The 16,210-nt window shown below is 40.7% G+C and overlaps 1 protein-coding gene across 3 annotated transcripts in view; it reads right to left on the reverse strand.

Annotated features, from left to right (window-relative positions):
• FAM135B (family with sequence similarity 135 member B) overlaps positions 1-16,210 on the reverse strand; it is a 194,965-nt gene that overhangs the window by 63,260 nt on the left and 115,495 nt on the right. For all 3 annotated transcript variants that reach the window (XM_015619862.1, XM_015619857.1, XM_033512463.1), the window contains exons 4-6: positions 13,163-13,302; positions 7,527-7,597; positions 5,479-5,652 (exon numbers count right to left, since the gene is read on the reverse strand). In XM_015619862.1, the coding sequence (XP_015475348.1) occupies positions 5,479-5,652; positions 7,527-7,597; positions 13,163-13,302 (385 nt within the window). The remainder of the gene's footprint in view (positions 1-5,478; positions 5,653-7,526; positions 7,598-13,162; positions 13,303-16,210) is intronic.

Below are 16,210 nucleotides of genomic sequence, written 5' to 3' on the forward strand. Positions count from 1 at the left end.
AGGAGCCAGCTACACTTGCAGCTGTGGGAAAATGGACCTGCATAATCTGCACCCAGATTCAAGGCACACGAGGCAGCACAGTGTGTGTATCATTTATAGATGGGTCAGTTGTGCTTTTGAGGAACAGGAGGATGACTGGAAGTAAACAGATTTAGGTGAGATAGAATTGCTCAAGAAGGGCCAGGGTTGGCCTAATTCCTCAGTGCAGTGAAGCAGAGAACTAGATCAGGGCTGGATCAGCACTCTTTAAATACTTCGTGTCCCCTTGATTCTGCTTCCTCTTCCAGAAAGAACAAGCTAAAGGCACTGAAAACCTGAGTATGTGTGTCTTGGTTGCTCCACCAACAAAATTTATACTAAATAATTTCCCCATTTCAAATTCCACCAAGATTTCTTGTTTCTCAAACAGTGATTTGGAAACAAGCAATTAAACCAAAATCCTGAAAGTCTGCCTTGTTTTTTCACATAAACTTATGTATGAAAGTGGGGAAAGGAATAGAAAGCTGAGGAGAATCCAGAAAGCTGGGAAAAATAAACCCCTTTCTTGTGTTAGCAAGAGGAAACAGGTTTGCCAGCTGCCCATGGCAAAGGATCTGCTCATCTGCAGCGATTTCAAGACTGGCCTTTTTTAAATTTCCTTGGTGGTTTGGGTTTTTATCTTTTGGGAAGCAGTGAAGAGCTCTGTAGAACTAATGAGCCTTGTTTCTTGTGTTTGCTTCCTAAGTGAGTCCTGTATAAGTAAGGCACTGTGCTTGCAGCGTGCCTGAGACTAAGCAGACCTCTTCACCACAGTCCCACACATTTTCCTTTGAGAGAAAATAGAAAAATTTCATGGAGTTGTGCTGGAGCAAAGTGTATTTTCTAACAGCTGCAGCTGGGCTAATAAGCACTGGCTGCACTTCCAGTCCTGGCTAGTGACAGGGAGCTGAGGGAGAAGTCAGTGCCTCGGGCCAGAAACCAAACTCATCCATACAAATGAGAAAACTTGAGTCCAAAGCCCCCACTCCTCCTCCTCACCTTCCTCTTACAAGTGTCTGCTGACATTTAGCCCCTGGATCTTAGGTAAGAGAATGGAAGGTACTTTGGCTGTTTATGGAGGCCAGTGCCTCAGCAGTGTCTCAAGCTTGAACATTGCTCCCTTTTTTTGGTTATCTTTTGACAGGCTCACCGTGCTCATCTCCTGTCACCCTGGATAAAATGAGGTTGCCAGAGGCAAGCCCTCAACTTTCCAAAGAGAACTGTCACTTGTATCATATTAGGATGTGGCATGCAACTCCTGCTGTAGGTTCTGCTCTATTTCTCCCACATTCTAAAACTCTGAAATTCTACTCCATGATCTGCAGGTGCCAAAAGCACTCAGGGCAGACACCACAGCCAGCACAGAGCTGCCACTGCTCTGCCACAGCTCCAGCCCTGGTGTCACAGTGTCCTTGGGTTTAGGGCAAGACACAGGTGAGGGGAGCAGTGATTCAGGTCAAGACAGCAGCTATCACAACTACTGAGCCCTACATCCCAGTTCTCCCCTATTATTCCACTTGTGCCTGGAAGGAAAAGTCTTGAACCTGGTCCCTGGTAATCCAGCTTGCTGAGCTACTCCTGGGGTGCTTTTTAGAGAAGTAACAGGTCTCTTAGGCTCAGAGAAAGAGTTTCTAACTGAGCTGTGTCTCAGTGCTCTGTAAGGACAGGTAAAAACCAAGCAGTCCCTTCCCTGCTCAGAGGGATGCAGCTGCCCAAGGAGCTGAGAGAGACCATCCAAGCACCAGAGCATCACGCCATGCTTATGGTCATCCCACATCTACTGCAAATATGATTGCTCTGGAGACAAGTGGGCCCACAAGGCCCTCATGGGGTTCAATAGACCCAAGTGCCACCCCTGAGTTTGGACATTCCCAGGTAAAAGTACAGACTGAGACTCATTGAGAGGAGCCCTGCAAAGAAGAACTTGAGGGTTCTGGTGGATGGAAAACTGGAGATGAGCCAGCAATGTGCACTTGCAGCTCAGAAAGCCAGCCACATCCTGGGCTGCATCCAAAGCTCCATGAGCAGCAGGTAAAGGGAGAGGATTCTGACCCTCTGTCCTGCCCAGTTGCAGTGCTGCATCCACCTCTGGCATCCCCAGCACAGGAAATTGTGGGGTATTGTGGACCTCTCAGAGCAGGCCCAGAGGAGGCCACAAAATTGATCAGAGGGCTGGAGCATCTCTCCTCTGAGGAAAGGCTGAGAGAGCTGGGGTTGTTCAGCCATGAGAAGAAAAGGCTCCAGGGTGACATTGCAGCACTGTTCAGTACCTAAGGGTAGATTATAAAAAAGGAGAGAGATGTTTGACAAGGGGATGTAGTGATAGAACAAGGGGAAATGGCTTTATACTGAAAAAAAAAAAAAAATTGAGATTTTAAGATAATACTGTGAGGGTGGTGAGGTCCCAGCCCAGGTTGCCCAGAGAAGCTGTGGCTGCCCCATCCCTGGGAGTGTCCAAGGCCAGATTGGATGGGATTTGGAGCAACCTGGGATAGTGGAAGGTGTCCCTGCCCAAGGACGAGAGTTGGAACTAAAATATCTTTAAGGTACCTTCCAACCCAAACCATTCTGTGCTAACAAGGCTGGAGATGAGTTCACTCAAAGTCTGCCTCACCACCTTCCTACCCAGCCTCTCACAAAGCTAATAGCCATTGCCATGAACTTGGACCCTACCAAAAAGCTGTGTTACACTTTTCAGAAAAGCTGAATCAAAAAATTTCCATCCAGAAGCCTGCAAAAGATTCCAGACATGTGAATTTCACTCATTCTCAGGTTGGTAAAAGTTGAGGGCTTCAAAGTCTCAAACCTAATGCAATATTTATTATATCAGAATTTTTAGCCAGGACAAACATCAATATCAAAATGTTCACTTGTCAAAGAAGCAGGAGGTAATGGAGGCACCCTGGAAAGGTTTCCCCAGCAGGAGCTGTTTGTGAGTGTACATTACCCTGAAGGGAAAGGCCTGAACTGGTCTTGCTGGTTTTCCTCTTTAAACACAAACAAAATGGAGTAAGTTGAACAAGAGTATCTAATTTGTCAACAGAGCTGACAAAATATGAAAAGCTAAGTCCAGAGGGCATATATGAGCTGATAGATGTGCTTCAGGCAAAGTAGTGTTGCAAGAAAACTTCAATGCAGCAGTGAATTTCAATTTTACATAATTATTTTCAGGGTAGGTCTAGAACTGTTGCAATTTTACATATGAGTCTATAGATATATGTAGGAATAATATGTATATACACAGAGAGTACGTACCACGATGGGGCAATTCAAGGTAACAAATGAAACCACAATGAAACACTGCATAGGTATTTTTTTCCTTCATAATATAATTGTCCTCATCTCCTTGGATATGTTCAAGGCCAGTCTGGATGGGGCTCTGAACAGCCTGGTCTAGTGGGAGATGTCCCTGCCCATGTCAGGAGGGCTGGAATTAAATGATTTTTAAGGTCCCTTCCAACCCAGTCCATTCAGTGATTGTATGATTTGGGTTTATTTTTTCTATAATGTGACAAAAAAAAAAAAAAAAGAGAGACTCTCTAGTCATTCAGGTTCTGTTGTGTTAAGAAAAAAAAATCTGATTGTATACTTAACTTTTTTATGCTCCCAATAAACTCCAATGATAAATGATTAAAAGGAAAAATCTGAGCTGTGGGAAACCCAAATAAGTTTTAATTGGCTGGTTTTGTTTTAGAGTGCTTGGAAGTGCCATTTGTTTTACATTACTGTCTCCACCCTGATTTATACTTAGAGAATGCATGAAATAAAAACTCTTCAGGTTTGGAATATTTATCAAGAAGAAGATAAATCCTCACTATCGCACTTTAAAATGATTTTATGGGCTAAAGCAAATGAGACTGCATATTGTGTTGCCAAAAACCTTCATTCCACTGCATTAAGTAAATACATTGTATACTTCACAAATGTCCACAAAATAGTATTTTAAAAGCTATAATAATCTGACTATGGAACAGTTGCTCATCATGTGATTTATGCCTAATAACAGTTACAAGGCTGTGCAACCCCATTCACTAGAGGATAACACAGAACTCAAAATAATCATTAAGCTTCTTAAAAGCTATTGTTTTTTCATCCTTTCCTATAGTAGAAGAATGAGCAAATTATCTGATCAAAACTATCTGGTTAGAAGTAGTCTGTTACAAGCTGATTCACTGTTTAAAAAGTCAACACATAGAAAATCAGAGACACAGCAGTTACCTGTATCACATCAGCACAGATATGTCAGTGTGATCTGCTGATATGAGACACATCCCTGTCACTTCTCACATAATCACAGAACCTTAGAATGGCTTTGGTTTGGAAGAGACCTTTAAGGTTATCTAATTTCAACCTTCCTGCCATGGGCAGGGACAGCTTCCACTGGACCAGGCTGCTCAAAGCCCCATCCAACTTGACCTTGAACAGTTTCAGGGATGGCGCATCCACAACTTCTCAACTTCTCACAACCTCAGGCTCAATATCTTACAATCCCAATTCATTTCTGACATCATGTTCAAGCAATTCCTTCACCCTAATGGAGAACTGAAATAAAGGATTAAGTCAAAACACAAAACCTGAGGAAAACAAACTCTACAGATTCATCTTTCCTTTCTGACACTGTGCTCTTCGCACAATATTTGACAAAATTAAGATCTTTTGGTCATTTGGGAAAAAAGACCTTGCTGGAATTAAGGGAAGCTGAACAAATCCAAACACTGCATTTTGCTTCAAAACCAAAGGAGTTCCCTCCCTCCCAGCCCTCTCTATCTCACATGCTGACTAAATTGGGCTCTGAGTAAAGAAAGACCTTTGCTTCCCTTCACCTACTCTAGATATTAGAGGATATTGACCTCCAGCCCTGTTTTACTTGAAGGAGTTCTGAATTATTTTCTTGTCATTATGAATCAGATAACATAAATCACACCTAGACCTCAGCTGGTACTATAGTGCTGCACAGTCAAACCAAATGATGCTGCAAAGGAAAAATAAGTAGCCTTAGCCAGCACTGACTCCTGCCTGCCTCCTCCTAACCACTTTATGAATTATGCTCATGCACAGAGGCCACGGATGATTCCAGCTGCCCTGAGAGCTTTACAAATCATCAGAGAGAAAAAATCTAAATGCTTTTAGTTGCTTTTAGACTAAAGAGGAAAAAACACCAAGGAAAACGTAATTTTCACTTTCCTCATTTCCCAGATAGGGAATAGAGATCAAGACTAATCCAAATTCTTAACCTCTTTCCCAAAAGTTTGTAATTTTTTGACCAGATCCCCAGTGTCTTACCAAGGGAAGAAGCCTGTGTCAGAGTTTGGTTCTAACCTACCAACCTCCAGACTCTCAGCCCAGGACCAGAAACCCTTAAATTAAATTATCCTCTCTGCTCCTCCCATCCAATGAACAAATTGTACGAGAGAGTTCAGCAGAGGAACCTCCTCCTCCTCCCTCTGCCGTGCCCGTTACCTGATCAGAGGCTGGTGCAAAGCCACCAGGGACGCGTGCACCGTGACGGAGACCACGGACAGGTGGAAATAGTCAAACATGACGGGAACGTGGTGGTGCAGCCCCCGGCGGGGGTGGAAGTGCAGACACAGAGTGCGGCTGCTGATCATGGGGATGGCTGGGACATCCCTCAGCCTGCAAGGGAAATGGGTTTACAGGGGTCAGTGAAAGGCTGACTTGTCACAGCCTGTAACACGCTACAGGCAGCGCACAGAGACGGCTTGAGGTGAAATTTTATCACTCCCCAGCTTCATAAGGGTTAGCATGACTGGAGAACATCTTGTGCTGTATTTGTGCCAAACATAAATATTAATACTAATGTAGATATAATTAATATAAATAGAAATACAAAAAAATAATGAACATATGCAGTTATATATGAATATACGGTATAAAAGAAGAACAGATGTGACACAATTCTGGTTTTCCCTGGTAATTGCCCTTGATGTCCAGCTATGCACTAGTAGACACATCAAGATCTAAATAGCAGAAGGAAGTGCATTTAGAAAACTCCAGATTATTTGAGTGTTCATAGATGGGACACCATACTGCTTGTCTTCTTCTTTGTAAGAACAATCAGCTCAGGCAATCTGTGAGAGTTAGAAGCAGTCCTGTGTCAGACACAGATGAAAATATTCAGTGTACCTTTACAGTTTGTTGATCTAAAAAAAAAAAAAAATTTAGAAGAGGCCAAAATTCAAAAGAGAAATTGAAGTAACTGCAGAGAAACAATACAGGTTGGACTAGCTTCTCTGGATTTTGGGTTGGTTTTGTTTTTTCTTTCTAGGAAATAAAAGTCAAGACTTTAAAGTTTGTTTATCACTATTCCAGAATAACCATCCTAGTGTGCAGTCAACCACATGACATCTGAGTCATCTGCAGAGCAGGAGACTGAGCTGTAAACCTGGAGCATGCCTAAACAGATCCTCCCAATGCAAGTGGAACTTCTAAAGAGGAATTATTTTAAAACACTTAAGACACTTCTGAAGCCAATTGTTTCCTAGAGCTAAGAAAACCTAGGAATAGATGGTTGAGTGGTGCATGGTTAGTTCCAAGAAACGTTTAAATGATATAATTTTCTAAAAATCACTACTTTTGTTTATAGTAAATTACACCAATCTTTCAGGTGATGACAGATATTAAGTGTATCAGTTAGAGCACAATTCCGTAACTTATATGTTTCAGTTACTTTTATTTTTTGCTGTAGTTCAATGTTTATTTTTTCTCTCTTCAAGACCCATAAGCACTGACAGTCAAGTCCCCTCCTGCCTGAGAGAACAAGTTTTCTCTTTTTGCATCTTGAAGATAACAGAAACATGCTCTTGAAATTTGTTTACGTGCTCTGTGGGTATGAACAAAATCCCACGGGGACAGTCTCAGCGTGAAACACAGCTCAGATGATTCCTCTGCATCCCCTCCCACTCGCCAAAAATGCTACTCAAGTCACTGGAACCCTTTTCCCTGATTCAGGGAGGCTCAGTAACATCTGGGATCACACTTCCCGCTGTGTCTCAGGAAGGGATGCTACTCCCACTTCACCTAAGATTACAGAATCAAATTCAGTTAAAGGAAATCAAATTCAATAGGAAAACTACTTCCTCCTAAAATGTAGAGGCTATCTTCTTAATAGAAGAAAAGTGCTTAGCATGTTCATAACTCCTGTCTCCAGCCAGAAAATACTTCATTGCCTCCTGAGATAAACTCTTTCCTGAGTCACAGACCCTGAGCACATGGAGGTCAATGATGATATTCCCTTTAACAGCAGCAGAGATAGAGAAACACTTAAAATCTTTGAGAAAATTACACTTAAATGAGAAAAAAAATGTTCTACCTTTAAGAAGGAATATGAGATACACACTTCAAATGCAGAAAAAAGAAACAGGAAAACTTCAACACTAAGGCAAATGTATCAAAGCTCTCCTTTTTGAAAAAAGGACTCATTTCACCAAAATAATTTTCCAGTTGAACAGACCCCCACATTACCAACTGAGCTTTAAACCAAAACTTACTGTTGCTCACTATCAGTAAAGTGCAGGTCCAGCTTGAGCTGAAAATCTGCTTCATTCAATGCATCTTCCACCTGCAAAAAGAGAGAGACAAGGTTGCTTTTGTAAGTTGGCACCTACAACACAGAAGGCAAAGGTGGGTGGGTTTGTCTGATAAGAGCAAAGGCAAAACTACACAGCAACAGCAGCATGACAGCACAGAGGCAGAAAGAAACAAATGTGACAGTGAGTCGAGGTAATTGCTGAAGGGATCAGAGGGAAGCAGAGCAGTCAGAGGTGTTATCTGCCCCCAGATGCCATGACATGTCAAAAAAGTTACTCCAGACAAGAGGAACCCGAGAGCACCAGGCTCTGCATTTGTTGGATCCTTGCTCTTGCACACTGAGAGCTGAGGAGCATTTCTGAGGCTGCTGTCCCTCACTGAGTCAGCCTTTGTTTGGGTTATCTTATCAGCTGAAAGAAAGCAAGGGCTGGGTTTTCCTGGATGAGAAATTGCCCCAAATCCATGTGGTTACCTACCTGTAACTAATAGAAATTTCAAAGTTTACAGGCTAAAACACTCAGAAACGGCTCAAATAATTGTGGGAATTTCTGATCACTCATCATTGATCTTTGAGTTTATGTCTCAGCAAATCAAGGCTTTCCTCCCTCACAGTAACCCTTTCAGGCCCTCAGCAGATTCATGGAGGGAGTTTGTAATTGATTCTCATGCAGACCATTTTCTTTCCAAAATTCAAAGGCCTTGGTTTTTTTAAAAACTAAACCAGAAGTTTGACTTGTATGGCTGAGTGTGTCTACATATGGCAGGATTCTGCTCATCAAAACCACTGAAGAAATCATGTGTAACTCACTGGTACCTCCATTCTAACTCAACATGTCCCACCAGTGAAATTACCCCCCTTTTATTGTCAATAAAATAGTTTGATTGGATTTTTGGAGACAGTGCTAGAGCTAGTAGTTCATTACATTCACCAGTAAAGAACTAAATTGGATAACACATCCCAGCTTGGCACAGTTAAAACAACTGTAATCAATGGAAATAAATAAATTAGAAGAGAATAAAGCTGTCCTGCACTTTATTTTTCACTCCTTTGAAATGCCAATTCTTCCCCAATAAAAATAAGTTTAATAGAACAAAGAAAATTAATTTCTAACCACCTAAATGGAAATATGAACAAAAAAGTACATTTTTTTATAACCAAAATAGTCTTTTTTTGTGAATGTAAATATCTTTTATAGCATGTCAGAAGCAGGTGCATGGAAATAAATACGGAAAATTGAAGTTATTCACTGGGGATGTGGAATTATAAATACAGCTTATTTTTACCCAATTTTTGCAACAAAAATATGAGATTTTTGGGTTCTGTCTTCTGTCAGTGGCAAGCAATAAGCAGAGGCAGAGAGTGACCTGCTCCATCCTGAGGCACCCACAGGAGCAGGACAATTAATTTCTGTTTGTACTGTTTACCATCGACAATAGATAGAGTTTAGAGAAATATCTTGCTCAAGATACATTTGCATTTTAGATGGCTTAAAACAAGCAAGATGAACCCTGTTTTCTAAAGCTGATCATCATCATCTTAACAACAGAGCACAAACTACACTAAAAATGCACTGAAGGCATTGTCAGAGGCATCTACCCTGCTCTGACAGGTAGGATTCATAAAATAAAAAACATAAACCACGTTTAGCCAGGTTTTCCAAAGGTGAAACTGCATCGACAATATACAATATTTTCCTCTTGAGTAAGAAAATTGAGAGTCAAGGATTGATTTTGCTTTGAAAAAATTTTGAAAGATGTTAAATTTAATCCCTTCAGAAGTAATATGGTATTTCTTCTAGCATGGCCACAGGCATAGAGATGTGAAGGGAAAATTCCCACTTCTATATATTGAAAATGCATTTTCTCTTTTGTGATTGTCTCAAAACACCTGGAAGTATGTCTTTCATAAAAAAATTAAAAACAAACAAACCATTTTTTCCTTTTTAATGAGTTGCTCATTAAAAAAAAAAACAACAGTTGCTGGAAATGGCAAAAAATGTAATCATTACTGAAGCTACATTCTGAATTGAAACTAGGAATTCAGTATAGTGCTTCAGACAAAGAAAAGCTCATCCTCCTCCAAATAAAAGGAATGAAATTTTGGGTCTGTGCCCAGCACTGCTGAGCATCTGCAACAGCCACTGAGATCTGAGTCTGTGCTCCAAACAAGTTCAGTAGCTGGTGACACTCACCCAAACACCTTGAGGCAGTGAGCAGATGCCTGAGAGACCAGGAGATGCTCTTCACTGCATGGGGTCATGCAGTAAGCTGCATAAACTAGATATTTAAAATCCCAAAACTGTAATGAAATCAGACTGATGAGAATAGTGCAAAACCCCACATAAAACTGATCACAGTTCTCACTGCAGAGGTAACATTTTCCTTATTTCCTCCCTAATATTTACCCATTTAGCCAGAGTGCCAAACTGAATGATCTGGATGTCCCAGATCACTTATATTTCTCTGGAAAATATGAAATCTAATATACTTTCATATTCCAGCTTGCCTTACTCTGTTCTCTCCCTGCCACTAAATTTTCCCTGAATGGAGCCAGCAAGGAAGAAGCCAGAGAAGTTATCTGTTCTACTGCATGATGGAAGAGACAAAGCTTCTTCTCTAATAAGAAAGAAAGCAAAAGCTTATGAAAATAAATTAGAGTTCTTTGTAACAATAAATTCTGCCCCAGCCATGAAATGTTTTTTTCCTCTGAATTAAAAAAATGCTGTATGCTGGGACAATATAGAAAAAGACATCAAATAAACCAAAGAGATTTAAAGCACCATTTATATGGTGAAAGGCATATTCAGTGCCACTTCTAGGCAAATAATAGTGCTTCCTTCCAGTTAATACCAGGCAAAAAAAATAGATATATATATATATTTACATACTTATATATATATATTTACATACTTAAGTGTACCTAGGGTTATGCTAGAGGAGGAGGGGGAGAATAAAAACAAGCAAACAAACAAAAAAAACTCAATAGCAAATATTCTAATTTGAACATCCACATTGGTTTTGTTGCTTGCTTGTTTGGTTTTGCTTGTTTGGAGTTTTTTTGTCTATGAGCAAAACACCTCAACAGCAAAACTACCTGAGCACCAGGAGGAACAGTGCTCCCTCAATATATTATTGGATGATTCCAGCTCTGACTGGATGGAGTGTATGAACTCAATACTTCCATTACCCAGACTAACTCCTTTGTCTATTTATTATAACTTCCATCCACAGAAAAAAACAGTGAACAGAACCTTCACCCTCAACCAAGAAAAATCACCATAGCACACAAGAGGCACAAAAAAGGATTCACATCTGTTGTGTGCTAAATAAATTAGGAGTTATGAACACAGATGATATTTAAAACACTTTAAAAATCTCTAGCTGTCTTGCCAACACCACATTGCAAGGATTTCATCCAACACAGGAGATTATGTGACAAAGATACAAAACTGTCTCTGAATAGTTGTGGATGTAGTAGTGGCACACTTTGGTCTCTCCCACATTTATATCAAATTTGCAAAGCTGTGGAGGCCAAGACATCAAAGCAGAAAAAAGAAGCCTGGGAGCATTAAACAAAAGTGAACTGTGCTAATCTGCTCAATACATAAAAATTTTTACAGATCTTTATTTTTTGTATTTGATTCTTTAGAGTGCCTTCAGCAACCCATCTGGAACAACAGACCTGCTTATCCTCTAATTCTGCATCCAGGAAAACCCAAAGATATTTCACCACACAGAAAAAATGAGTTTCTCTGTGCAAATCCACTCTGTAAGTACAGAATTGTGCAGCTGTCCTCTTCCCAAGGAATCTCCTATGGAAAGCCAAGTGGTGCTGCACACAGCACATCAAGAGTCACAATGAGTTTTAGCTGTGAGGCATCTTGTGGGCTGTTTTTTATTTTCCATTTTGTGAGGTGCACTACTTTCCTGAATAACAATGGAAAAATCATCAGAAATCATCCCTGTTCCCTTCAGTGGAAGCTGCTGTAATTTGAGGGGAGGGATATTTAGTCAGAGCTATTCCACAGAGAAAGGATAAAATTAATACTGGATAAAGCATGCTAGGACATTTCTGAACAAATATTGATAGACATGCATTTAGTAATTTCTCACATAATCAAAACCAACAATTCTAGGGAGGAATAAATTGATGACATCATCTTGGGAAAAAAAAAAAAAAAAGAAAAATAAATCAAACCAAAACAGCAAAAGGAAAGTGGGAGAGAAAAGGAAGCATGTTAAGCTTAAATTGGGTTCTCAAGCTGTTTCAATTTAGATCTCTAACTAAGACACACATAACACATATATGTCTCTATATATATATATATATATATATATATATATATATGTTTTGAAATAAGACAAAAAAGGAATTTGAAACCTCATCATGATCAAATGAAAGTTATACAAAGGACAGGTGAGTGTCTCTGGCCCTGAGTTCAACACACAGCACAGGATTCACTCTGGCTGTGTAACTCATAGTGCCTCTTTTTGATGACAAGCTGACTTTGCAAAGGTGCTGTTGTTGTGTCTCTTGTCACCACTGAGAGCAATACCAATGCCATACACTTTGTACGAGTCCCTAGGCTGGGAAAGCACAGTGGGGGCACACTGGACATGCCTGAATGCCCTTCTACTATGACTCTCTTTCCCCTTCCCATTTAAGATTTCAGTAAAACAGTGCTCTCCATGAACAAAGATTGCTCCACCCCTGTAGCTCCTGGGAGCAGGAATTGCTGCTGGAAGACTTTGGTTTCACGTCAGTAAGATTAAGCCAAAGGTGTTGTACAGGCTGGGTGTCCCAGATTGTGTTCTTACCTTGTGTGAGTGCTCCTGCTGGCTGAAGGAGTGGATGGAAAAAGGGGAGAAGGGTCTCAGGATGGACAAATTGTTGCTGAGGTCCCACAGAAAGCAAAAGGGTTGTACATGGACTATGAGGAAGGGAAAGCTCCAGCAGCTCTCCCATGGGCTCCTGCAGTCAGGAGCACCAGGGACAAAGGCCAGGAGACCTCTGAAGGATGGAAAGGGGCTGGGTAGCTCTATAAAATTTCAGTCACAAGAGAGAGGAGGAGAAGAGAGCAAAAATGGCACATGGCAGTAGTAGCTAGTTCTAGAAATAAGCAGCAGACTCCCAGTTTCCTCAGGTGGGGTTGATCAGCACAGCTGTTTAAAGTGAGTGATCCAGTACACAAATGACAAATTTTGGTTGAGACATGTGATTTTCTGATATTCTGATTTACCAGTGTAGGTTAACATCTTATTCCACAGGAAAGCCAAGGTGTACCCACTCCTCATAAAGAGGCACAATGCAGAGGGTCTGTCTGACCTCATGCAGAGTTTTGCAGTGTCAGCATGTACAAACAAATAAATCACAGGTATTGATGGGCACAGGACAGTCAATCTCCTTCTAATGCATCTGCTGGAGATTGCTCAGATAAAGTGCCCTTCCCTGCACCAGCTGCATTCATGAGACCTCTGGAGCACACGGGCTTCTTCAGAACTTCTGAAATGGAGACACCTGTGCAATGCACACCTAAAGCTAAGTAACAGGAATCCCAGCCCTGCAGGTTTTTATGTGCATCCCAAAACAACTCACCCTTTCACCATCCAGAAGTAGGTGCACTCTGAAGTTCATTGACTCATTAAGAATGATCTCTTCATTTCTGTACAAAATCTGAAAGATTCTGCTGTAAACATTGTTTTCATGAACGCAGGCTGAGCAAAGGCTGGAATCACCTGCACAAAACACAGACAGACAAATCACAGACACAAATCCTGGTGTGATTTCAGCAGGGAGATTATTTTTTATCACATGAGTTCACTCCAGGGTTACCTAGGTAGTACTTGTAATTAAACACTTGAATTCTCAATAATTAATTGTAGTAGAAGAGGCTGTTATTGTGGGTTGTAGGTTCACAGACATGATATTTAAATAAACAAATGTTAAACTCTAGGCAGGCTGGATTTCAAAGTGTGAATCCTTGATCCTATGACAGCACTTAACCTATTAACTTTATTTCTAATAAAAGCTAAAGCATCAAAGGCTCAACTCAGTGCATCCAGCACCATGAGGACTGTGGGAGTTCACCTGTGAAACTTCATCTTTTATCTGCAATGGGCATAAGAGGGAATTTCCTTGTCATCTCTGGTACTCCCAGAAGTTACTTCTTGGGAGTGGGGAAAATAGTCAATAGCAGATCTTGAATGTAGAGTGCAAGTGCAGAGGCATCTTAAAATACAGAAACATAAAAATTTAGTCTTTATTTTCAAAATGCCTGTGTAATCCTTCAGGTCCTTGTCACATGTGAGAGGTACCAATTTGGTCAAAAAAAATTGGATAAATCAAAAGAACTGAAGAACCAAAACTCTAAGCTAGTCCATATCAAATTCAGGCAATAGCATCACCAGTGTGCTGCTGTATCACATCATCACAAATAAACATCACATAAACTCAGGTGGGATTTTCCTTTCTAACTTTTAGGTGCCTCCAGTATATGTATTTTGTTTTGATTACAATGGAGCCTATGGAATTTAGGATATCATTAAAAAAAAACAAAACATCCTTTATGCTGAAGAAAATTTGTGCTTCAAGTCTACTTCTTTTTGAGCAATTCTCCTTTCAGTAAGGGGAAAACTGTGGCTTGCTGAGCTTTACAAACTCACACTGGAGGTAACAACTTGTACTACAGTAAATGCCTTCCAGAGGAGCCTGCAATGACTTTTAAATGAACAGCTGGGCACCAGAGTTAAGATCTTTCAAGCTTTGTCTTGGCTGGTAATCAGAATCCCCTGCTAATTCTACTTTTGAAGCCCCAGAGCAGCAACAGGTGGCAAAATTTACAAAGAGTTGCTTTTGTCCCTTTCCAGCACTCAGTCCAGTAGGAATCTGAGCTTTTGAAATATAGTCCTTTAACAAATGGTATTTTGGAGCTCTCCTGAGAAGGGGTGATTAAAAAAGGTGTACCAGGATTAGTCCTTCAGAGAGACACAGATGTGTGATCATCATCAAAAAGTCAGAAGGCAATGCTTTTCAGAAAGCATAGTTTTTCAGGAGGTACTTATTGGAATTTGCCCCTTTGCAGAATTGTTTTGGGACCACAAGCTATGGCAAGATAAAAGTTCAGAGGATGCTGTTTTGTCAAGAGTTTCAAATCAGGACAGGTCTGTTCTGCTGAGATTTGTATATAATTTGCTATCATAGGTCAGTGAGTCACAACTGACAGAGGATTAAATATTTTATGAGGTAAAGTTTGGTTAGAGGGAATAAAAGAACAGAAAGGACTTCAAAACAACTAAGAAAACCCAAATAAAAAGCTACTGAAGAAAAGTAGACAAGTGAATGGAGTTTTGTCATAATAATTAATTTTGTGGTGCCAGTCTGCAGGAACTGGAACAGCATGGACACTGAAAAAAAGAAAAAAATCATATGGGGCAAAATTGACTAAATGACAGTAAGACAAATAAGACTTGAACTAATTAATAATCAGAACCATAGTGGTGTCATCCAGGCTACATTCAAATAATTTTCCTATTACTGACTTTTATCAAGCACACCCAGAAGCAGCCCAAGTATTTCATCCTGCTATTGTCTTCCCACCACCCCATCTGCACACTAGTTATGCATAAATCCAGGCAGCCCAGATAAAAACATTTTATTTTCATGTGCTACACCATTAAGGATAGAATGTTTCAGCCTGATTAGCTCTTCAAAAGCATGCAGTCATATTTATTTTAATTTAAACTTCATGATATTACAGACACTGCAAAAATCATATTAGAGGTATAATGCATTCTTACTCCTAGCTGGCAGACAAAGGAAACTTTATGTTATTTGATTTGGATATTGATACACTGGCACTCCTCTCAGATGGAAAGTTTAATCTCATTTTCTTTTCAAACACACTCCTGAGCAGACCACTCCTTTTGGTAATTGCTTTAGGAGCTGGATTTGACGGTGGCATAAAGAGTCATTTCTCTTATTTGAAAGGTCAAAGTCAATGTCATGCTACAGTGTTTGGGGCTGTCTCAGATCAGAATGAGTGTGATGTTACATGCTCAGTTTTAAGCAGGGAGACCTCCTTTGCAGACATCTGGCAAAGAACTACAGCAGATGAGTGACTGATCCCCCCCAAACACATCCATCCACTGGTGGCTTCTTCCCTTCTCAGAGCATGACCTAAGTCTGCAGCAGGAATTTCCTCAGAGGACAGCTTGGCAGTCTTGGCAATGCCAACAGCAATGCAGGGATCCTGCCTCTCAAACCAAAGGGGAATGACAACATCTCCACAGATATTTTCCTTCAGGCTGCAGCACCTGCTGGTATATTCTGTGCTTTCAGGTATGGACAGGGACCAGGTACACCACTCTGCTTGAGCCTCTTGCACTAACTGGAAGCAGTTTCTGCTCCAAGCATATCCTTCTTTAGTCTACTCCATGAAAACATCATAATCCTGGTACCTTTCCAAACTTCCCCTAGTTCCTGTGATTCCTTCTGAAGCCTATATGTCTCCTCACCCCAGGAGTGTCTGGGGTGACAGACAGTGGCACTGAGGTTGGCGCTTGTCACAGCTGCCATTCTTCAGAGACCCTTGCTGGCAGAAAACACAGCAGGTGAATCCCATGTTCAGGAGACACAGCAGGTGTA

Source organism: Parus major, chromosome 2, assembly GCF_001522545.3.
Source record: "Parus major isolate Abel chromosome 2, Parus_major1.1, whole genome shotgun sequence".
NCBI lineage: Eukaryota > Metazoa > Chordata > Aves > Passeriformes > Paridae > Parus > Parus major.